A 25,374-nucleotide genomic window follows, 5' to 3' on the forward strand; every position below is an offset into this window, starting at 1 on the left:
GCTGGTGTATCACAACAGTGCTTGAGAAAGCAACAATTAATGTCACCAACTCGTGCTTCAACAGTTGTCACACTATCATCTATGGAGCAACACAAAGTTCTCTAGCTTTTCAGGGATGTTCCCTTTATAACATATGCTATGATTCACTATAACACGAGCAGCAAGACACTGCAATGTAGTATGATTTATGGGCTGGATCAAATTTTTTGCCATTTCCTTCTCATCCAGCAAATCACTAGCAGTTTGTTTATGCAAGTTTGTGGTGTCAAAGTGTGAACCTGACTTGATAAGAAGATTCATGATGTCTGGATGGTTGTTCAGTGCAGCAATGTGCAAGGGGCTGTTATCATCAGAGTCTCTGACATTTACATCAGCACCACATTCCACCAGTATAGCAGTAACTTGTAGAGAGGGGAATTTGCAAACAGGGTAACGACCCACACATGTAGTATTCTTATCAACAGCAAGATGAAGTGGGCTGAAGTTATTCTTTCCTCTAGGCTGTAGTTTAAGAAACCTATAAATAGTCTGCTTTTTAAAATGGTCTTGTTCTGGACTGCAAGGAACTTTTTCCAGCAAGCAAATTAAATGCAAAATGATAGAAAGAGCTTTGTTCAGCTGTATTTGGTCAGGTGGACACTGAGTTTGTTTGATAGCCCGATCTATTTCGAGGACACTTTTGCACAGTATTCCCATAAGATCATCAAATGTAACGGTGGTGCCTAGGAGGCCTTTTGCCCTATCCTGTAGCATGAAGGAAAAGAGTTCAGCAAATGATAGTAAACTGCTGGCTGTCATAGGGCTCAGGGGGTCTAAATTGCTTTGCTGCATGTCCAAAGCATATTTCCATAGGTTGATGCATCGTTTAAAGTTTCCAGAGTCTGCATAGACGGCACCTCTGTACCTAATATAATAAGATGTATCTGGGTGAGAAGGACCAAGAATACGTTCTCTAATTAACAGCGCTTGCATTCTCATCTCATCAGGGTCTGCAATAAGATTTTCTAGCTCTTCTGCACTATTCACCTCCTTGGCATAGTCATAAGCCATAATTAGTGTTTGTGGCACAGGTTTGCTGAGGATATTAGTCCTGTCACTGTACCTCATGTCCATAGCTCTTTTCCAGTATTTCAAAGCACCAAGCAGATCTCTTTTTTTGTCCACAAATGTTGCTCCTAAAAGCTCCAAAGCATTAATACGTTCTGCCTTACTGGTCTGTACATGCTGTGTCAGGAAGTCCACAATATTTGTATGACCTGTCACACTGGCTGACAGAAGGGGAGTCATTCCATAGCCATCTTTTTCCATCTTTGCACAGTATTTAAGAAGCATCTTCATGATGTCCAAGCTTCCAGATTCTGCACAGTCATGTAATGCAGTATTTCCTGACAAGAAAAGAAAATCATAATTGCACAAAAATCATGGCAAATTTATAGAGCTATACTAACAGCTAAAGGAGAAATACTTAGTGCATACATGTCAAAACAGGCAAGCTGCAAATTAATAGCTGGAATACGCTGGACTTAATTAAAATACCAAGGTTGTCAATCAGCTATACAAGTGCAAAGTTACTTGATAAAATTAAAGATGTTTCAAGTAAACTTTTGTCTCGTTACTCCAAAAACAAAACAAATCCTGAATCCTCCATTCTGTGGTAATTTCATATTTGCTTTTAAGGATAAAACATTAGCTCTAAACATGCTACCTCTATCCTTCCAGACTTTTCATATATCCTTCCTCCTTTCCTCTACCTGATTTTTTTTTAAAAACCCAATACATATAAACTTATGCCAACTCTTCAACAGGTTCATTTACTTGCACACGGTACACTCATCCCCTACCTTTCATCTGGGTCTTCAGATAGTAAGCCTTTCAGGGCAGGGATTTTTCTTTCTATATTTGTACAACACTAGTATAATGGGGCTCCAATCCCAATGGAGGCTTTTTGATGCTGTCATAACATTTAAATGATCTAGGAAATACACCTTTTTCCCGATATAATACGACCCGATATAACACGAATTCGGATATAACGCGGTAAAGCAGTGCTCCGGGGGGAGCCGGGGGGGGAGGGAAGCTGCACACTCCGGCGGATCAAAGCAAGTTCGATATAACGTGGTTTCACCTATAACGTGGTAAGATTTTTTGGCTCCCGCGGACAGCGTTATATTGGGGTAGAGGTGTATGGCTATTTCTTTGTCTAATCTATATAAATTCAAACACTCTCACCTTTGTATTTGATTAAATTATTCTACGGACACTGGGTTGATGAAATAAAATGCATATAACATATTTTGTCCACCTAGTCTTTATCCTAAAGTCCCAAGCTTTATCCCCCTGCTATTCTGGTTAGGATTCCCAAAGCCAAGAATAAGTTAATAGAAGAAAAAATTAGCACATTGTTTCTTGAAAGATATCATGGGTGTCATCTACACAAGAGTGGAAATTGTAAAACACACCTGAAGAATGTATTTTTAACTATGGATTATTTCCCATCAGTACCACACTCCAAGTGTATCTTGTAAAATGTATTAAGTGTTCTAACGCTGTGTGTGGGAAGAATCCAGAAAAATGACAGCAAGCATTAATGACATTTCACCGAAAGCCATGCTTGCAGCAAAGTTGAAAGGAAACATTAGAAGCTACAGTCCACCAAATCTTTCATACACTCCGGAAGTACTGTAGCTGAATGTCTTAGTTTAAATATGTACATTTCACCAGCAAAAAAAAGATAACCAAACAATGTCTTTAATACAGCTGATTTCTTTAAAAAGTCCACAATTTAACACAAGCTGTTCTTTAGCTCTTCATCTGGTACATGCATGTGTTCCATTTTAACACATGACTCCTATTGCATTAACAGGACACTAATTAGAAAAGTATCAAAGTTCACACAAAAATCCAGCTACAATTGCAGTGAAAATTCTAGCAAACAGTACATTTCCTACAGCATCAGAATTAACTGGAAGTCAATTGAGGATCATATAACCTATTAGAATTATTTCCTTGCTAGCTGATCAATATTTTTGGTGGAACTATCACTCCACAGGAAATTAGGTATATTATCTTATTGTCAGTCATTTTCCCAACAGAAGAAATGATAGTTTTCCACTGGAACCTACTATTACAGCTGCTGCAGCTTGGATTATTGTTGCTCCAACCAGCCACTTCACCATGTTCTCCTGCTCCATATTGTTCGTGTATTCTCTGGGCCAGATGCTCAGTTGCATTCTAATGGCTTTGTGCCACCCAAGAGCACAAAAATTCTAAATCTGGCCAGCTAGGAAATTCTCTGGTGTGGGGGAAGTCCCAGCTGATACAAAGCCAATATACCTGCCTCCTGCACCACCCACTCACATTCAACCCAAATGTAGGTGGTGTGTCAGGGTTGGGAATAGGTATAGTTGGCATATGCTATGCTCCAGCTATGCTCAATTGGTGTAGTCTCTTAGAACTACAGCCAGCTGTCATTGTTGCACAGGCCACTCTATGTTAGATTGTAGATCAATCCCAGTATCAGAGGGTGGTGACCAATTTCTCTGACAGACCCTCCTTTTCCTTAGCACAGCAGACAAACATTTTCAAATTACACCTACTTAGGACATAGTATCAAATATTGTTATATGCAGTGTTGTAGCTGCATCGGTCCCAGGATAAGAGAGAGAAGGGTGGGTGAGGTAATATTTTTTATGGTTTCTCTCACCAACAGAAGTTAGTCCAATAAAAGATATTACCTCACTCACCTTGTCTCTATAGTTTCAGATAGTCATTTACAGAATCTACATACCTTTACATGACTTCTCTAATCGACAGTTAATCTTGAATGAACTATAGTTCACTAAGATACATTTGCAGTGTCCTAACTCGACTTCTCATCACTGTATGAAATTAATTTAGTCACATCATCCCTACCATCCTTGAGAGTGTAGGGAAAATTCGTTTTTGTCCCCGATTAGCCTACCCAATTTGCCAGGGATTTCCAAACTCCAGTGACAGGTCTCAAAAGAAGATGGGATTATGGGGCTTTTATTCTAACAGATATCTCTCTTCTACTTATTGCAACCATGTATGGGTCCAGAGGATTCCTCCTTGATGGATGCCCTAAGACTTCATTAGGAATTAACAGGGAATACAGGACAGTGAGACCAAAACAACAACTGGGATTATCCATAACTTAGTATAAGATGTCACTTCACAAAATAATATAATGTTTTGTGGAGCACTTGCAGTCTTCAGATCCTTTCTTGGTGGTGCACAAAATAAAATATTTTGAGAACCAAGTAATGGAGTGGAGGAAGGATCAGAACGTTGGGTGGGGAATATAAATAATAGAACTGTCTCTCTTATACAAAATACAGTCTGTAAAACAAAGGATGGAAAATGCTCAAATGTTACTGATCACTTTGTAAATGGTTTAGTCCAAAAAGACAGATGACTCTCCTGTGAAAATAAATATTCTACTAGAAATTGGCAATGGCCATAAAGCTTATCAAAATGTTAATCTTTTCATGGAAAAAAAACAACCTAGATCCTGGTCTTGTCAGCACTTACTACTATGCTTACTACTTACTACCAGAAGTGGCACTATTGATTTCCAGCAGCAGAAGTACTATACTTGACAGTGTTTTCAGGTTCAGGCCTGTAATTTACAAAATACTATGAAAAACTATGAATAAAAAAATATTTCATTTCAACACTTGTCCAGTCCAGTAAGTTGTCTTTCAAAAAGTGTTATAAACATAAATTTTAATACTGATTTTGGTTGCATTGTCAACTAAATATCCACATCCTCACAATGTGCTTTTTTCCTTGGTGTTCTCTATCTATTCATTTTAGTCTGATTTTACTTGTATAGTTTATAAGGAAGTGTCATTCTCCCGTGTTCCTTTTTGGCAGGTTCTCAGCTGTGCCTTCTGATGAAAGCTCTGCCATAATATTTCAAACAAGCTAACTGTCCCAAAAATAGAACTAAAATCAAAGCGACAGTCTTGCAATCTCCACATGAATTTTGGGACAAGGATATTTCCTGTAACTGTGTCCTACCAGTCTAAACACATTCGATTTACTATGTAATTTGCACACATACATGAAAAAAAGACTTTCATACCTTATGTTCTATTTTCAAATTTTATTTCACAAAAGGAACAAAAAATTTTCCCCCAACTCCACTTGCACTTATGACAATTTTAATTACTTTTGTCCCCAGGGCATCTTGTACAGTTCAACAATGTCAAATGTTCTTGAGAATATCTTGTCTTTTTGCTATTTAGTTTATGTGGATAACTATGTTTACTACCAAGGTATGTCCCTTACCAGAAGGGAACCCACTGGAGTCATGTCAACTTGACAGCAGTGTCCCAGGACATGACTTCCCTGCAGTGCCCCCTTAGGCAAAGGGTGGCATTTCAGGTACGCCCTGTTTTCCCTCTCAACAACCCAGTCAGTCAACCTCAAGGTCTCTTGACTCAGTAATACCCTCCCTGGGCTGGTTTATTATAAAACCTTGTGAAAACAGTCCATAACAAAAGTCCCAAATAAACAAAAGGTTCTTCTGGCTTTCAGGGTTTCCTCTGAAGCCCACCCTCTGAACTCTGTTCCCAACCCCCTCAGTTACCGTTCAGTCTTTGTCTCTCTCCTTACAGCAGGAGCCCCAGCCCTCTTCCTGGAGCTGGGAAATTCAGCCACTTATTATCCCTCTCTTTAAACAAGAAATTCCCAGCTCTCCTGGATCTGGGTTGTAATTTAGTGCCCTGGAGGGCCTTAGCCAGTTCCTCTCTCAGCTGGCACTTTCCCCCTAATTAGCCCTCAGGCTCAGGGGGTCGGCAGGCCCATCTTCTACTGCTGGTGTCTGCCTTATTATGAGGTAGTAAAGGCAGCATATATGCTACTCCCTATCTCCCAGCTAATTCCAGATTGGTTGGGTGAGGAGGGGAGCTTTGCCCCTCTGTCTTTGCAAGGTTCCTCCCCTAAGCCCCTTAAAGATACAGTGGTGGGATTTCCTCCCAAGCACCATTCATTCCCAGGACCTCTTCCTCTCTATCCATATCCCCCTAAGATCCTTATCTTGGACATTTCAAATCCGTAAAGAGCCATGCCTCTTGGTGAGGTTGGTTGACCACTAGGGACTACTGCCTTTAAGGGGCAGGCTACTCTGTCACAGGCAGCATAGTTTCTCTTCCTTGTATTTGTTTCCAGCAGTGCCTGCTATATGCTTAGCAGGAAGAACTTTCCTTAATATATATATATGGAGATATACCTATCTCATAGAACTGGAAGGGACCCTGAAAGGTCATCGAGTCCAGCCCCCTGCCTTCACTAGCAGGACCAAGTACTGATTTTTGCCCCAGATTCCTAAGTGGCTCCCCCCAAGGATTAAACTCACAACCCTGGGTTTAGCAGGCCAATGCTCAAACCACTGAGCTATCCCTCCTTGCATCATTAGGACCACAGCTATGGTAGTGATATCTTATGGAAGAGAGCCTTAAGTCCATACCTTTTATGACCAAGAATACCAAGCAGGGTAGACTCCCTCCAGTCACTCTTCTTCACTACCTATTCTTAAGAGGCATGAATAAGGGTAAAAAAAATATTTAATAGCTACCTATTCAGTGACCACCATTCAACTTGGGCACTGAATGAGGCAGGGAGCATTTAGAAAAAATAGTATATAATCATATAATTAAAGACTGCATCCTAATGCATATACATAAGGAGGCCAATTTAAGGAGGCACAAGTAACTTTAATTCTGGCATTTCCTAACTTTTGAGTACTAGACTTTGCCATTTTAACATCAGTTTATTATAGCTTTCTTTTTTAAATTATAATTTCACAGGTTTTTAAAAAAGCAAACTGAAAAAACAAATGTCATCATGTAGAACCATTCTCACTGTCCATATGGGTCATCAGCAGTGTTAGAAATATTCGATCCAAATCACAGATCTCTACCATTTGAGCTAATAGAGTAACCAACAGAAGTAGTAGGCTGGTATACTCTATGTGGACCAGCCACTAGAGGAAGGATGGGACACTTTTAGCCAATCGGTTTTACATGTATTTGTTAGAGAGCAGAGAACAAAGGTACTCAGATATCCAAAGTTCTATTTCTGGTTCTAGAAGGAAGCATGTCTAGGAGTTACAGACCCTTCTGCCTTGATCTCCAGAGCCTGCTCCCTCTTTAATCTCTGTGCTTCTTCTTCCAAACTGTTTGTGCACCAGCAGGAGGAGAATTGAGACCACATGTGACAGTGTCTCACTGCTCACAATGCCAGTGGCCAGGACCACTGTGGCCCCGGCAGTGGGGAGGACAACTCCAGGAAAAATCGTGCTCAGCCCTGGAGTGGGGCATGCTCACTGTAGATAGAAACTTGGGAGAATTTAGCTACCAGCCTCTAACAAAGATCTACTGAAGATGTGAAAATGTTGTATTTCCAGAGGCTTACAACTGAGCCAAATTCTTGGGAGTTTTCACAAGAACAGCAAAAGGCACCTCTAACCCCAAGTTGATTCCCTCCTCCAAAGAATGGAAGCACTAAAACTTCTCAATAGAACAAGTGTAAGAACTTTTGAATATTGGCAAAATAACATTTTTCCCTAACCTCTTTCTTGAAAATGGTTAAACTGTTTTCACTGATACTTTCCAAAACAAAATTCTGCCCAAGGTAGACACCCAGCATAAAATGTTTCAGCCTGAATGGTTAAAGTACGGCTAAGTTATAAGTAACTGAAAACAGGGTCTTACAATGGGGCTGCTCTTGGGCCCTCCCACGCCAGGCAGGTTGAGGGCTCCAGGCTCCCCAGGCCCTCTCCAGCTTCTGGCTTGACTGGGGGCGGGGAAGTGGAGGGGCAGGGGCACGGGCACAGAGGGGGCAGGAGCACGGCTACAACACTGCAAGAGACATACATTGTCATGACACATTGCAAAAACCCAAAACACTTAAAACTAAAATTAGCAGCTAGCTGAATAGATTCAACTCTAAATCAAACATCTTTACAATCTCATGAATTTACCATAAATGGACACACAGAGAACCATGAAAAGAGTAGAATATTCCACAGAGAATCTCACTGCCCTCTCAAACTAGACTTCCATCTACAAACAGATAATTTTCCTTTTTACCTATGCTGAAAGAAACCATTGTTCTACCAGTTATCAGGCTGGAACTACCAGAAGTAGTTGGGTTTTGTTTTTTAATTATTTGTATTACAATAGTATTTACAGGACCCAACTGTACAGAGAACAGTATAAGCACAGTAAGAGACAGTCTCTGCCTCTAAGGCAGAGGTGGGCAAACTACGGCCTGCGGGTCACATCCGGCCCTTCAGCCTGTTTAATCTGGCCCTCGATCTCCCACTGGGGAGTGGGATCTGGGGCTTGCCCTGCTCCCACGCTCCAGCCAGGAAAGCAGGGTCGGAGACTGCTCCACACGCGCGTGCCAAGGCTCCCAGAAGCAGCAGCAGCATGTCTCCCCCTCCGGCTCCTACATTTAGGGATAACCAGGGGGCTCCACACGCAGCCCCCATCCCAAGTGCCATCCCCATTGGCTGGGAACTGCGGCTAATGAGAACTGCAGGGGCAGCCCCTGCGGACAGGGCAGCGCACGGAGCTGCCTGGCCACACCTCCACATAGGAGCTGGAGAGGGAGGGGGGACATGCCGCTGCTTCCAAGAGCTGCTTGAGGTAAGCGCCTCCCGGAGTCTGCACCCTGATCCCCTCCCGTGCCCCAACCTCCTTCCCCAGCCCAGAGCCCCCTCCGCACCGTGAACTCCTCATTTCTAGCCCAACCCCAGAGCCTGCATCCCCAGCCAGAGCCCTCCCGCCTCCTCAACCCCAATTTTGTGAGCATTCATGGCCCACCATACAATTTCCATACCCAGATGTGGCCCTCAGGCCAAAAAGTTTGCCCACACCTGCTCTAAGGCTACATCTATACTTAAAACACTAGAACAGCACAGTAAAGCCCTGCGCGGACACAAAATTTATATCTGCATCTGATCCGTAATCCACGGATGCTGATACCCGCAGATATTCAGCAGATATCCACGGGTTTGCAGGGCTCTATAGCACCAGCTCACAATAGTGCTTCAGTTTAGACACTCACTATAGCGACGGGAGGGTTTCTCCCCTTGCTGTAGTTAGTCCACCTCCTTGAGAGTCAGTAGCTAGGTCAACAGAAGAATTCTTCCATCGACTTAGCGCTGTCTACATTGGGGTTAGGTCAGCATAGCTACGTGCCTCAGGGGTGTGGATTTTTCACACCCGAGAGATGTAGCAATGCCGATGTAAGTTTTCAGTGTGGACCAGCCCTAAACTTTAAACTAAATTAAGATGAAATGCAACAAGTGTTCGTAACAATCAGAAGGGACACAAGGAGAGGTTAGGGGAAAGGTTACAAGAATACACGTTTACATTGGCCAGACAGATGCACAGAGAGATGGCTTTGGTTTGGCTACATTTTAGAAATAATATATTGTGAACTCGGTGAAACCTTGTTATGGGTTGGGTTAAAGCATCTTTGAGGTTGAGAAGTATGAACTCACTCTTCAATTAACATAACTGTAAATATAAGTCAACCCTAAACCAAAAGGGGTGTGTGAACCTGCCCAGGAGCTTTTGGGATGAGTACTGTTTTGGGTAGGTGTTTGTGTGGGAGTGAGAGAACACACAGATACTAAGGCCGCTCACAGACAAGAACAGCAAGAAAAGGCAGAGGAAAACAAAAAGCCTAATAGGACACAGGAGCCAGTAAGCACAGTCTGACCCTGGAAAAAGCAAGACAGAACTTTTGGGTCTGGGGCTGGCTAAAGAAACTGCTCCTTTTGTTCTTGGTTCCTTCTAGATTCAGAAACACAGGACTTTGTAAATAAATAGAACTGTATTAAAGAAATACCTGATTATCACCAATTTCTACTTCCAACTGGAACATCTCCAGGGCCCCAAACTTTGATTAGCTGCTCAGGTCAAAAGGGGCAACAGTCTAACAAAGTCTATCAGTTATCTATCTAGTAATCATCAATTGCCAATTTGAGGGGGAATTTGAAGGATGGGGTGGTGGCTGTAAGGACTAGTTCTATCCTTAAGAAGGATATTCCGTGCTTTACCAAAGAATTTTGAAAGTATCACAAAAACACACCTATTAATAAAAAGTACAAATGTTAAATATTAATTAAGACTATAAAGTGGCTCAAATATCAATATGACAAACAGCCACTAAGTGGATAATAAGCAGACTACTCTGGTTAGCATCTGTGAAGAATTTTCACACTGAGGAGTATAGGGATTAGAGTGGAGGAGAGGATGGTTTGTTTAGAAAAATATTCATACAAAAGGCTAGTTATATTGCTAATAATTCTCTGTTCCCTGTTATAGGTGCATGTTTAAGTAAGCATTCTTTCAGTGTGAGACTGCAGCTAAGTCACAAGCATGACATTAGTTTGTTGCCACAAAATTAATTTGTAACCAATTCAGCATCATAACTCTCTTGCTAGATCAAATGAGGAGATAGGCTTTTCCTGCCTTGTCAGCTATGTGAAGCACCTCTCTTTTGATATGTAGTTTCCATACACCACTTTTCCAAGGGAAACAACATACAACAGTTGTTAATGTATGTTAAAGAAATGGTGTCAAACATTTTAAAGTCTTTCTAAAAAAATGTAGTTATGATACTATCACCACCTTAGAAGGCTCAAAGTGAAATCTCTATTCAAATCAGTGTCTTCTCTTTTACAAGTTAGTTTTCTTACACCATGTCTAATTCCTTTTCCTTCCTAGAGTTATGGAATCTGACTACACATCTAGATTCTGGATATTCACGTGGATCAGTATGACAACGAACATGAGCATGTGCCATTCTGAAGGACATATATGCTCTCCTCAAACTACCGGAAAGAACAGAATGTAACCAGAATTGTTAATCAGAGAAATGGATGCATGTATACATTAAATTGTTAATCATGGGGTTTTTTTGTTTGTTTTTTTTAAAACGGGCAACAGCTTTTTAATTTATTCCTATTTGCACAACACCACTGTTTCACCCTAAAGAAGTCAGCAACTTCCTTTACTAATAAAAAAAAATTAAGATACTAGTGAATTTCAACTCTCACCTAGTCCTCCCAAATAGAGAGTAAATCTCAGTTGGCTTTGAGTCTTTACATTTTACAGTTATATTAGAGACCCTCTTTAAAATAGCCAACACAATGAAAAAGCATACACAAATGCTACATATTTCAGTGCAACTAATTCTTTAACTCTCCAGTGCTACCAAAGTACATCTGGAGATTCACATTTATAATGAAACTATTTTTCTCCCCCACATCCAGGTCGCTATCAGAGGCAAATCATTCCAAAATAAATAATTTGCCTGTGACAGGGAAGGGAAAAGAAGAGACGCGGTAAAACAGATAGTGATTTGGCTGGACTTGAATGAACATTTTGTAAATGTATTAAGTAGATTTAGTTAAAGCTTGATCTTGTTTCTGGATTAGTAAAACAATATTAGAAAATTAAAATTAAGTCATTCTTACCATTTCACATGCAAGGCCCCACTCCTGAAAATACTTGGTTCAGATGCTTAACATCACACACTTGTAGTCAAATTGAGTTCAACAGAATTATTCAAATGTGTAAAGTTAGGCAAGTGCATAAATCTTCACAGGTTCAGGACCCAATAAAATTAATGATCTTCTTGATTTAAAGATTAAGTGTTTATATTGCACTAACTTCAAGCAAAGCACATAAAGGAAATAAGTCATCTAGTAAATTTATTTATTACTTTAGTTTTAAAGACTGATTATATAAACATATTGATATGTATATAAACCTCAGGGGTAGAGCCACAAAGGGACTTTAGGCACTTAAATCCAACACTGAGGTGCCACTGAGATCCTCTAAACCCTCTCTCAGCTGCCACTTAATTCTGGATGTGCCTAAGTTCTATGGCACCTAAACTTTTGCCAGTGAACAAATCTGCCTAGGTCCCAATGCCACCGAGTGGCTTGGCACTCTAATTCACGCCTGAACTCCAGAGGAATTGCAATCTAGGCATTCTCCCACCTCTCTCACTTGCAGGGGGGTCAATCCAGTAGGTATTCTCAGAGTGCGCCTAACTCCATAGATGGCGGAGGTGGTGCTCCTCTTATACCCAAACAGCTCAGTGATTAGGGACTCATCTGGGAGGTGGGAGCAAATACCTCTTCCGGCTGACATGGAACAGGAATCTGAACCCACCTCTCAGGAAGAGAGTCCTAACTACTGGGCTGTGGGATATTTTGGGGCAGGTCTCCCAATCGCTCCTATGGAAACTCTTCCAATTGTACGAGTAAATATTAATTGAAGCAGTGGGTCTGAAACATGGGTCTCCCACATACCAGGTGAATGCCCAAACCACCAGGCTAGTGCAGAGGTGGCTAAACTTACTGATGCTTCGAGCCACATACAACAATCTTCAGAAGTTCGAGAGCTGGGGCATGCCTTCCAGGGCTTCAGCCACACAGGTGCCTATTGGGGCTTCAGCCTCCTCCTGCTGAAGCCCTGAGCCCCAGCAGGCACACCCTGCAGGGTTGAAGCCCCAAGAATCCCTCCCTGATGGGCAAAAGCCAGAGGTGACGCATGGGGCGGGGGCACTTGACCCCACGTGATCTCCCCCCCCACACACAATTTTTTTCCAGGGTTTGCTGGCCCCACTCAGTCACATGGTGCCACCGGGTCCCCTCCCTGCAAGGCAGCTGCTGGAGCTGACAAACTGGGAGCTGTGGCAATGGGGAGAGGCAGCAGCAAACAGCTGGGGGCTGCAGGAAGAGCTGCTGCTTTCGCGGTTCTCTCTCCTTACAGAGCTAAAGCAGTGGCGCCTTCCTGCAGCTCCAGGCTCTTTGCCGCTACCTGTCCACGTGGAGCTAACGCCTGGGAGCTGCAGGGAGGGGCCACTTGCGGTAAGAGGGGGGAGTATCTTGGGGGTGTGATTCAAGCTGTTGGGGGGAGCGAACCTTTAAATTGTGCCCCCCAACTCACAGCAGGCACCAGTCGTCTCTGGTAGAAGCCCATAGCCCCACTACCCCACCGCAGGGCAGAATCCCCGAGGTCCCCCCGAGTCTGGTAGGTGGAGAATGGGGAGATACCGGGGGCTCTGTGAGCCACACTTTAACTAAAAGAGCCGCATGCAGCTCGCGAGCCACTGTTTGGCCACCCCTGCTATAGTGTATAAGGAGAAAAACACCACCTTCTTCATTTTTCATGAGAGGACTAACCCATCTTAGGCCCCTAACATAGCTACATCGTTCAGGGTTGTGGATTTTCATAGTCCTGAGCAACACAGCTGAGTCCAGCCTATCTCATTAATGCAGATCTGGCCTAAAAATTAGGTGTTACAATGCTTAAGTCCCTTTGTGGATCTAGACCTCCGTTTTATTGATGTGTACTTCTCCTCCTACACTTACTGCTTTATAATTATAAAATAAATATGAATAAAATAATGCAATCATCTAAGTAATTGGTGCCCCCATTCGTTATTGATTATGGCTTTATCTGGAAGATACTCAACTGAACCACCATAAGTAAACATTAAGAATTTTTATAGTATGGTATTGCAGGAAGAAAACTAAAGCTGTGCCCTCATGAATAAGCTTAAAAAAATCAAACGGGATAATGAAATAGACAAGTTACTAATATCAACAAGTCTTCATGGTTATGTTTTAATCTAATCTAATTTCTCAGACCACAAAAATAAATGCTATGGAACAAAGATCTTTCTGTTCACAGATTCATCTCTCTCTAAATTGTATTTTCAAGATTATTGATGTCTCAACATTTATGAAGTATAAAAGTATTTGAATCACTTAGTTTCAACACCCCTCCCCCAATGCAAACTAAACATTTCCCTTCTTTTAACTGCATCTTCTTTCACTATTTAATTTATTGGGCTGGGTAATATACATTCCTGCTACAGTTTAGTTTCACATAGCCTTCATGCTCAAAATATCCTCACAAATGTAATGCAATGTGTCATGTAATACATCCAGGAAAAAGACACAGAACACATTTAGAGCAAGGCCTTTATTGCCAGGAAGCAGAGCCTTGTTTTTCAAAATGAAGCTTGGCAAGCAGGCAAGATAGAAAACCCAGAAGAGAAACAAACCTGTCAGACTTCTTGATGTTTACAATTAGGTTAATTATTTTTAATATACAATACACCACATGCTGATTTTGAAGAGATCAGAGTGGCTCTACCCTATTTCATCATTTCTGGAGCTAACAGGTATTTAGAGGCAGCGATTTTGCTTTTTTCCCCTCCAGCTTAGGGAATGTTAAACATGTTTCAGTCTCCACCTAAGTTAAAGCCTTAATATAGTCTTCATACTTAGCCACAGATTCAAGTCTGTATACATATCCATAGGAGAAAATAAACTGAACAAAGTCTGCAGCTCTCTGTTAATTTAGAGAGTTGCTATATTGGATTTTACATCAATGACATCTTGTGGATTTTGCCAGAAGCTGGGAATGGGCGACAGGAGATCACTTGATGATTACCTGTTCTGTTCATTCCCTCTGGGGCACCTGGCATTGGCCACTGTCGGAATATGGGATACTGGGCTAGATGAACCATACTTGGTCTAACCTACTATGGCCGTTCTTATGGTACAGGTCTTATTCGCAGCCATAATAGAATTTACAGCTTGCAAAACATGATTTTCTCCAAAAAATCTCTCATGCTGACAGACCCATTACACCTGTCTTCTCTACCCCTTCCTGGTAAGCAGGGAAAAATTTGCCAGACACCTACTCACCAGAGATTAATGGGTGTGAAGGAAAAGAGGAGACAGGGAAAGGAAGGCTGTCAATAAGGTCCAGGAGCAATGCCTTAGTTAAAGAGACTCCTTACTCCCAGCTGTTGAGAAACACAAGAGTGCTGTTCCTGGACTCCGCTCAGACTATCTTTCATATCCTTCGAAGCAGCAGCTCTCTTTCCCTCCCAACCCAACCACGATACAGAGCCTCATGGCTGTTAGACAGGGTCCATCAACTATACCCCAATATCCTGGCCAATGAAAAGGGGTGGTGGAATTTCCACTACTCTACCCCTCATCCTTTATCCTTGTCAATCTGTAACATGACAAATGACCAAAATATAACACCTGTGTTTTGTTGAGTGTTAGGTTATAATTGACCACTTATAATGGTTTTTACATTAAAAACCAGATTTTACAGAAGGTTTTCTTACTGTGAGAATTAAATAAACTAGTGTTTTAAAAAGAACCCACATGGATCATCAACAGGGTTTGAATCCTCAGCCTTCAGAGATCAACACAGACCACTACCACTTCAACAGAAAAAATGTTTACTCCTGTAGTTAATCAGCCACTAGAAAGGCATGCCACACACATTTTGCCAGGTGGTTACACAGCTATTCAATAGCAAAATGCTTGGATCAAGATTCTTGAGTCCTATTTCTGACTCTGGGAAGGGAGTGCTGCCTAGTGTGTACATAACACTGCCACTCTTCCCAGTGGAGTGGAGAACAGTCAGCTGAATTCATCCAAAATTGCAGAACAGTCCTGAAAAATCCAGTACACTTGAGAGATCTGTCCTTCACTTAGGGTCTGGTTTTGTGGTCCTCACCACGAAAAACTCCAGTGCTACTACTCATAGCTTACCCAAGTAGGGTGACCAGACAGCAAGTGTGAAAAATCGGGACAGGAGTGTGTGTGTGTGTGGGGTTAATAGGAGCCTATATAACAAAAAGACCCCAAAATTGGGACTATCCCTATAAAATTGGGACATCTGGTCACCGATTACCCAAGCAACATGATTCTTGACAGTTCCTCTACTGTCCAGAAGCATCTATGAAACTTACCACAGTATTGTTAATTTCAACCTGCTGCTGCTAAAGCCAAGAGTAGTTATGCTGGAACAGTCTACAACATTAGGAAGACAGTGCTGAATTGGTTCACATTTGGAAGTTTCGTTTTTCAAATTAAAACTTTAGTTTTACAGAAACTGTAGATATTCCCTCATCCATACACAATCCTGAGTGGGCAAAAAGGTTTTTCAAGTCCTATTTGTCATTTTCCCCCTCATCCATACTTTTTGTGTGACCTAAATAAAATATTTTAAAATAGTCCCTTACTTTCTAAACAAGTTCCTTTGTGACTATTTGAACTCTTGCCTCTATCCTCCATAAGAATCCGTGGAAACTGTAGAAGAGGATTCTGGAAAATGGTGGTAAAAAGTGAAAGTTGAATACACCTTGAACCAAGATGGCCTATAACTCTGAAATTTTCTGAGTATTGAATCATCTTCCATAGTATAGCACTGTCGTGCATTTTAAACTTTTTCCTCTCGCCCACTGCCATCACCACCTATGAGGCACTGTTATCATTTGCTCTTATCTTGATCTTGACTCAGCTGAAATCCTCCTGTCTTAATCACTTACTATCTTTACTACTGCACTTCATCATATGCTGTTCCCAAATCTCCACTTTCTAAGCTTCAGTAGTCCAGAATGCTATTGCTAGACTACTCACGCATTCCAGTGAAGTCCATCATTTTTAACTGCTTCAGTATCCATCTTTTCATTGAAATTTGCCATCCTGATTTTTGGAGCTCTAAGAACCTACCCCATCTTCCCCAGCCCTAAAATACTCGTCACTAACAAGTGGGTTGTCATTTTTCCAGAAGTGAGGGTCTGGGGGTAAATGGAGAATCATGCATGGTACAGTAACTCCCACTTAACGTCCTCTCACTTAATGTTGTTTCAATCTTACGTCCCTGCTCAATTACAGAACATGCTCCATTTAAAGTTGTGCAATGCTTCGCTATAACGTCATTTGGCTGCCTGCTTTGTCCACAGCTGGCAGCCACCCTATCAGCTTCCCTACGCCCCCCCACCCCCCACAGCGCCTCCTGCCCGCAGGCAGACCCCGCGGATCAGTGCCTTCCCCCTCCTAGCCCCCCCCCCCCGCCTCCTGCCCACGGCAATCAGTGGGCTTGCAGCGTTCAGGAGGGAGGGGGGAGGAGCAAGGACTTGGTACACAGGCTGCCCATCCCTCCCCTGCCTCCTGAATGCCACAAACCAGCTGATTGCCGCGCGCAGGACGGAGGGGGGAGGAGCGAGGACATGGCACAACTCCCCCTCCCTCCCCTGCCTCCTGCCCACGGCAATCAGCTGGTTTGCGGTGTTCAGGAGGCAGGGGTGGGAGGGGGAGCCTGCGCGCTGTGTCCTCGCTCCTCCCCCCTCCCTTCTGAATGCCGCAAGCCAGCTGATTGCCACAGGCAGGAGGCGGGGGGGAGGAGAAGCGAGGACGCAGCGTGCGCAGTAAAGGGGGAGGAGGGGGGAAGAAGAGACGGGTTAAGGGTGGGAGCTTGGGGGAAGGGAGGGCGTCGGCGGGCTGAGGGTTGAGGCTCCCACCCCTGGTGCTTGCAGAGTGGGGGAAGCTGCCGCTGCGTAACGTGCTTCTCCTAGCTTACAGCACCTTCAGCCTCCTTGCCTGCCTCATTGTCTTCAGTGCCAGTGGGCTGTGCCTGCGTGGGGTAAGGCGGGGGCACCTCCCAACCATAGTACTGTACTGTATGGCAAAAAAAAATTTCCCTGGAACCTAACCCCCCCATTTACATTCATTCTTATGGGGAAAATGGATTCGCTTAACGTTGTTTCACTTAAAGTTGCATTTTTCAGGAACATAACTACAACGTTAAGTGAGGAGTTACTGTACATTATAACTCACATTTATATATTTAAATTGTTTGGAGCTTTATGCCCCCTCCCTCCTGTTTTCAAGAAAATATTGGAAAGACAGCCTCTGGTGCTCCTTATAACAGCAGCTTTCTACCCCATTTAATGAAGATATATTTAGCAGTCTTAGGCTACATCTACACTAAAGCCAGGATCCACGCTCGGAGATTGATTCACCAGCAGTTAATTTAGTGGGTCTAGTGAAGACCTGCCAAATCGACAACAGATCACTCTCCAGTCGATCCCTATACTTGTCTTCCAATGAGCAGAGTAAGGTAAGTCGAGGGGAGAGTTTCTCCCGTAGACCTCCCCACGGTAACCTGCCCTAAGGTACGTTGACTCCAGCTACGTTAGTCACATAGCTGAAGTTGCATAGCGTAGGTCGACTTACAGCGGTAGTGTAGACATAACCTTAGACAGCTTTACATTTTCAAAGTGCTGTACAAATAATTAAATAGAAAAGCTTCAGCAGGTGTAAGGCAGAGGCAAACGCTAGAAGGCTCCTCCAACTGCCAGCTTAGGAAGCAGGGGCAAGATTCAACACATGCAAGCCAGTAGTAAAAGAATATTGGGAAAACCTACTCCTCAGATACTTAGGGCTTGTCTACACTTACCGGGGGGTTCGACGCCCGGCGACCGATGCATTGGCAGTCGATTTAGTGGGTCTAGTGAAGACCCGCTAAATTGACCACCGATCCCTCTCCCATCGACTCCTGTACTCCACCTGAAGGAGAAGCGCAAGGGGAGTCGACGGGAGAGCGTCTCCAATCAACATCACATAGTGTGGACCCCACAGTAAGTAGATCTAAGTACGTCGACTTCAGCTACATTATTCACATAGCTGAAGTTGCTTAACTTAGATCGATCTCCCCCGTAATGTAGACAAGGCTGTAGTAGATACACTCCCTTAAAATCTCCCTCCTGTGAGCAGAGACAAGTAAACATTAACATATCCAAAGAACATAGTAGTTGTAGGAAGAGCAACAGGGACATCTATAGTAACTGGTTTCTTTGTCCATAAAAAGCAGCAACCTGGACTTTTCTTTCCCTGCCTCCTACTATGAGGCCTCTCTACTCACCATCAAGGTGACACTTTCTTAAAAAATGGGAGAAGGAACTGAAGATATGCCTGGCCAGATTCTCTCTTCCCCGCCAGCACTACTCAGAATAAGGAATTTCAGGAAGCAAGAAAACTCTGTGGACTCATCTACACAGCATGGTATTGAGCACTAGAGGGGTGTGAATTCTAAAGCTCACCAACAGTTTGGTCAAAAAACAGCCCATGTAGACCCTTTTGTTGCGCACTAAAAGTTCCCTAATGCATGTTAATGTAATACTGTTTCAACAACAGACATATTGAACAGTGTAGACAGCTGAGAGAGGAGCCTCCATCTGATGTCATCAGCAACGGGTAGAGTCTATTTCCAAAGAGCAAGAAAAGGCAGGGCATACTACATAAAAATACACTATATATGTATACGCACACTTTAAAAAAATGTAATAGCCTTTACTAGGCTATAACAAATCCAATCTGACACTCACTTTTTTAACAACACAAGGATCAGCTATGCTGTAGCACTTCAAAAATCTCACCTTAAAAGCTCTCATCTTTAGATTATGGTTGTGTGACAATACTATAGGAAAGGTGAATGCTTGGCATAATAGAGAGGTGTATAGTTATGATATCAAGTGCCTTTAGCAGCAGTGTTCTTCTGCTGTTCACAAAATATTGTCTCCCTTGGGTGTTGCTGAATGGGTGAGACTTGTGCAATTGTGCTTAAGTCATGAGTCATGCAGAAATTGAATAAAGTGAAGAGAAGAAATGAAAATAATAGAGGAGATGAGACCAGAAATGCTTATAGGTAGGTGTCTCTATGATGGTCGTTTAAACAGAGCAAAGAACAAATAATGTCTGCATACTGGTATAAAAGAGGATATTAAGGATCAGTAAGTCTGAGACCTTTAACAGTCCACTGGCAGAGAGAGAAAAAGGGGTGGCCTAAATAAATGCTTTTATGATACATCAGACCTTTACGCAGCTGTTTGGTAATCACCCCCAGTATATAGTTGGAACAATACACAAGTCCATAGGGACTCATGAGTGGCTTTATGGCTTGGAAGTTATTCTTCTTACAAGCAGAAGTAAGTTATTACATCTGCCCACTGTGTATCTCATATTTCTACCATCAATTAGCATTTAGCTTTCTTTATATTACTCCCCACATATTTTCACTTGTACAGTATGTCTTTAAGTCAATGAACATTTGCAGTGCTGTTGTATCCATGTTGGTCCCAGGATATGAGAGACACAAGGTAGTGAAGTAATATCTTTTAGTGGATCAACTTCTGTTGGCAGAACAGACAAGCAGAGGTGTTAATTCCCACTTCATTTGAAGTGGTTTCTTGCAACGTGTGTTAAGTCACTATGCTTAACAATCTGTCCCACCTTATATTTAGCTGACGCACTCCGGTTACCCTCTCCAGATCTGAAGAAGAGCTCTGGGAAGCTCGAAAACTTGTCTCCTTCACGAACAGAAGTTGGTTCAATAAAAGATATTACCTCACCCACCTGGTTTCAGTCAGTTAAAGTGTCAATTAGGTGTTCATCTTTTTTTCTGCTAACAAGTCTTCATTTAAACAAGTATTAAAGATATCACACAAACTATATACTAGAAAGGTCACTTGTCAAATTATATTTCATGTTTGGGAAACTGTTAACAATAAAATTAGCCAGAAACAGGAATTAGAAGCACTATGTCATACACAGGCTTTAAGGGGAAATACCCTTGACATATATCAGAAATCAACTGTCCAAACACGGACCATCTTTCCGGGGTTAAAAATGTGTGGTAGTCTGCACTAACCAATACACCTGGTGAGTCAATACAACATTAGTAAGTGCACTGGTGATGCAATTAAAAAGCAGCAACATGCCCACAGTTAGAACAAGAGGTCCATGCAACTATGATCATAGCAAAAAGGCAGAAGTCTTCACTTTGAACAATAGTGGCAGGACCATTGTAAACAGAAGCAAAAAGACATCTGTTGTGATAACAGCACCACTGTTTACTGAAACTCTTTTTTGGCATGATCACACTCGCATTGGTCCTTATTTTTCACCCTAATTCCCATTTCTTAGTTACTGTAGCTAATAGATCAACTGAAGAATTCAAGAATCAGGGGTGGAAATTTTAAATACAGAAAAGACTTCCTCCATTTCCCTATTCTGATCTTAACAGTGCAGGCCAGTGAATTTTATTCAGTGCACAATATATTTGTTTTGCAAATGAATAAATTTTGCACGATATAAGTTTATCTATTTTAAAAAGTTATCACATGACCCACTACGTTTTCAGCAAAAAGCCAATTAGTTTTTTACATACACACTTTAGCCAGGAGTATGAATCTATGTAGCAAAATCTTTTAAAAACTGGGGTTTATAAATTAAAACTTGTTGATTTAGAATGAAATTTAGTAACTGTTTTTTTAAGTAATGAAACAGCAGGTACACTGGAAGATCAAACTGAAAAACTTACATAACTACATACAAACTATAAACATAACATTATAATTTCAACTTCTTGATAGCACTTTGAATAATTTACATTATCAAGTCAGATGAACATTTTTGGACGGTGGTCTCCTACAAAAAAAAAAAAAGGTAACAACTAGATAGTCTCAGGAACTTTGCTGCAAGAAAAATAGGATATTGATCTTACCTTTAACACTTTTTCTATTAACATCAGCGCCTTTTTCAAGCAAATACTGAGCAATTTCTTTGTGTCCTTTGTAACATGAAATCATCAGGCATGTATGCCCATGTCGGTTTGATACTTCCAAATCAGCTTTATGCTCCACAAGGTACTTTACTATTTCCAGGTGCCCATCAAAACAGGCTGCCCTAAGTGGGGTTGAATTTGTCAGTGTTGTGTTGTTGACAGATGCTCCATGATCTAACAGACATTGGACTACCTTCAAATGACCAGCAGCAGAAGCTGCCCATAATGGAGGAGCCCCCTCAATGGTCTCACCATCAAAATTTACCGAGCCACCAACTTCTATAGAAGCACAGCAATGCTCCAGCAAGTATTCCACCATATCAAGGTGTCCATAACGGGCTGCCATCAAAAGTGGTGTAGCACCACTAGTTTTTTCAGACATCAGCAAGGCCACCTCTTCTTTAGTTTTGTTTGCCAGTAACTTTGCAAGGAGCCGCAGTTTGCCATCACGAGCTGCATTGAACACTGCTGTCTTTAGATCCATTTAGTCTGTGCCGCTTTTATCCTTCAGTGTCACAGATAATGGGACTACTGGAACTACAGAGTCCAAACAGAAGACCCACACCCTTTTCTTAGATCTGTGTTATCTCTGTGAACAAACATGAAGGCTCTGATGAACTGAATTAGGTCCTAACAATTACACAGACTGTGCTCAGCAACCTGCAAGAGAAAAAAAAATTGGAAACAAATTTTTTTTTGCCTCTTTAATACACTAAATCAGTGGTTTTCAACCCTGGGGGGGTCCGTGGACTAGGACTAGGGGGGGCGAGAAAGGAGGTCGAACAGTGATTTCCAATCTGTGGTCCGCAGACCCCTGGGGATCCCCAGACTGTCTAAGATTCCCAAAGGGGTACATGCCTCCATTCGAAATTTTTGAGTAATCCGCAAAATGAAAAAAAGAGTGAAAACCACCGCACTAAATGCAATGGCACTTTCCTACGCCTTTGCTCAAACTGACCGCCCACTGCTTGTGCTATACACGGCACCAATTCTCCCGAGAGGAAAGGAAGTGCCACCTTTGGGGGCTTCCCCGGGCTTTGGGGAGCGCCCCCTCTCGGGAGGCTGGCGGGAGTGAGCTCTCATCCTCCCCCTGCCTCATTCACACGGGTTGCAGGAAACCCCCCCCGCGCCGGCTGCATAAGGAGCCGCGACAGCTCCACCAACTTCTGCCGGACCCAACCCGGGCAGGGAGCCGCCGACCGCTCTCTCTGGCCTGGCTCCTCCGCCAAGCAGCCCCCGACCGAGCCGATGCACCCGGCTCACCGCCCGCGGGGGCACATCTGGGACCAGGCAAGGGGAACTAGACCGACCTTGGCTCCGCACCCGCCCGGGGGAGGCAGCCCCGCCGGCCCCTCGCCCCCCGCCACCTCTCCTGGCCCCACGTCGCCCCTGCCCAGGCAGGTTCCCAGCCCCCCCGGACCTGCTTCCTTGTCGGCTGGGGCCCAGGGACCCCGCCCGCCCAGAACAGGCTCCGAGCTACCTTCCCCAGGCGCGGGCGCCCCGCCGGCTCCCTCTCTCCGGAGCCGCCTTCACCGGGAAGCCTCCGCCGCGCCCCGCGCCCCATCCAGCTCCTCCATGACAGGCGAGTCCCCACAGCAACGAGCCTCGGCGAGCGCCCAGCCCAGCGCCCAGGCGCAGCCGAACAGCTGTCTCGTGTCCTCTGCCAGGAGCCCCAATAGGGAAGGGGCCGCCGCCCAGACAGCCACTTAAAGCGGCGGACTGCCGCGTGGGGGGCGGGGCGTCGCCTGGCTCAAGCTAGGCTGAGAGCGCACAGAGAGGGGGAGTTGCTCCGCTGTGGGCGGAGGGTGCTTAAGTTTCCCTGCAGCTGGCTCGCGCCTTCCCCCTGCAGCGCAGCTCACCAGGGGGCTAATGGGCACCCAGTGGAGCCGCGTGTGCTGCCTCCCTCGCCTGGAATACAGAAGGCGACCTATGGTAGCATAGGTGCTAGAACTAGGGGAGCGGGGGGGTGCTGTAGGACCCCCCCTCCCCCCGCTTGAAGTGGTGACCATCATATACAGGGTTTACAGTTTGATTCAAAGGCTCTCAGCACCCCCACTATACAAATTGTTCCAGCACCACTAAGTGGTAGGGACGAGAGGGGTCTGGCAAAGCCATGGTCCATCCTAAGCCAGTCATTGCACCTCTCTGCCTCAGTTTCCCCAGTCTGAAAAATGATTTCCCACTTTGTAAAGTGCTTTGAGAGCTACAGAGGCAACAGAAATGTAGGAGCTGAGCATCGTGTTTAGGGTGACCATATTTCCACAAAGGGAAAATGGGACACTGCACAGTGCTGGCCCAAGGCCCCCCACCAGGCCCAAGCTCCCTCTGCCTCCTGCATGCACGGGGCCAGCCCGAGGCCTCCCTCCCCCCTCCCCCGCATGCGGGACCCACCAAGCCCCACCCCCGTGCCACCTGCCCACGCAGGGCTGGTCAGAGATCCCCCTGCGTGTGGGACCAGCCCAAGACTCCCTGCCGCCCACCTGTGTATTTGTCCAGTTTGCTCTTGCCAACTGAACATCACTTGGCAAGAACAAATGGGTCAAATGCCCAGTTTTGCCAAAAAAGTTGGGATGGCCAGGACAGGCCTTAAAAAAGGGACTGTCCCAGCCAAAATGGGATGTATGGTCACTCTAATTGTGTTGGACTGTTCCCCTGGAGTTTTGCATAGTGGCTATCAGTGTGTTTAGCCACTATGTGAATCCAGGATTGCAAGCCTGCATGCAGGAAGGGGACTGGATGGCTCAGGGGACTGGTGAGGTGCTGACTGTCAGCTTTGTTAGCAGCCTTTGCAGGAGGCTGGATTTGAAAGAGCATAGAAAGTAAACTCTCTTCTTAGCCCTAGAAGTGGTCTTTTCACATTATGATTGGAGTATGTTAGTGGGGCAACATGGGGAAGTTTGCACTGCTGCTATCCATACTACTTGCCTCGGCAGCTTCTGGGGCTATCAATCTGGCACCTTTCATAGAATTAACTACACTTTAAAAAGTGAAGCTCTATTGTAATTCAAAGTGGATGCTGCAATGCCAGCCTTGTTCTGAGACTTAGGGATGTTTATGAAAAAAGTAGGGAGGGAATTAGGGAGGCTGCTTGGACCTCTCCCACCCCTTCCTTTCCCTCTTCCCACAGAAACCATCTCTGATAGATACAGAAACATTGGCATTTACACATTCTCTTTCTCAATATTGTCTATTGTGTTGATAGGCTACTACCTGTTCTGAATAGTGCAGGTCTGTCCCATATCTTGGAAGATGCACTTGAAGGACATTTACAAATTCTGAATTTATTGTGGATAGGAAATCACCCAGGATGAGGTAATGCTATGATACAGTGGAATTTGTTACACAGGATAAATCCCTAAAAATGCCAAACTTGGGTCCTCAGAATTCAGAAATGCTTGTTAGCCCTTAGGACAATGGCTAGCCTGATTTGTTTGCTCCATCAGAAATGGCCAGCTAACCTGGGACTTCTGAAGAATGCAGTGCTAGGAAAGAGAGATGGTCAGCTCTCTTGTGAACACACCCAGAACCTACCCTCCTGCCATTCTCGCCCTTTTGCATTTTCTCACACCAAGCAGCAGCAGAGGATTGTGTCAAGCCGTTGGGTGGATCAGAAGTAGAATAGAGGCCACAATGGCTCCATGTAGATTGTGCAGCCATTGGGCAAGGTAGAGTGGGGGCAGGGAACAAGATACTTTTTCCTCACTCAAGGTGTAGAAGTATTTTCTTTTGAGGGCATTGAGAAGGGTAGAATTAGGGTGGCAGGTTGAGCCCCTTTAAGAATCTGAGAGGGACATGGCGCTAGGGCAGAGGTGAGGAAACAGAAGAGGGTCAGGAGCAGATACAGAACTAATCCTGCTTCCATTAGCTTCAGTGG

General features: G+C 43.9%; 1 protein-coding gene across 1 annotated transcript; it reads right to left on the bottom strand.

Annotated features, from left to right (window-relative positions):
• Nucleotides 1–75: 75 nt before the first annotated feature.
• FEM1C (fem-1 homolog C) lies at nt 76–21,984 on the bottom strand. The gene is made up of 2 exons (XM_065406938.1): nt 21,441–21,984; nt 76–1,385 (listed from the first exon to the last, which is right to left on the bottom strand). Exons 1-2 carry the CDS (start codon nt 21,982–21,984, stop codon nt 76–78), a joined length of 1,854 nt encoding a protein of 617 aa, XP_065263010.1.
• Nucleotides 21,985–25,374: the final 3,390 nt, after the last annotated feature.

Source organism: Emys orbicularis, chromosome 6 (genome assembly GCF_028017835.1).
Source record: "Emys orbicularis isolate rEmyOrb1 chromosome 6, rEmyOrb1.hap1, whole genome shotgun sequence".
Classification (NCBI taxonomy): Eukaryota; Metazoa; Chordata; order Testudines; family Emydidae; genus Emys; species Emys orbicularis.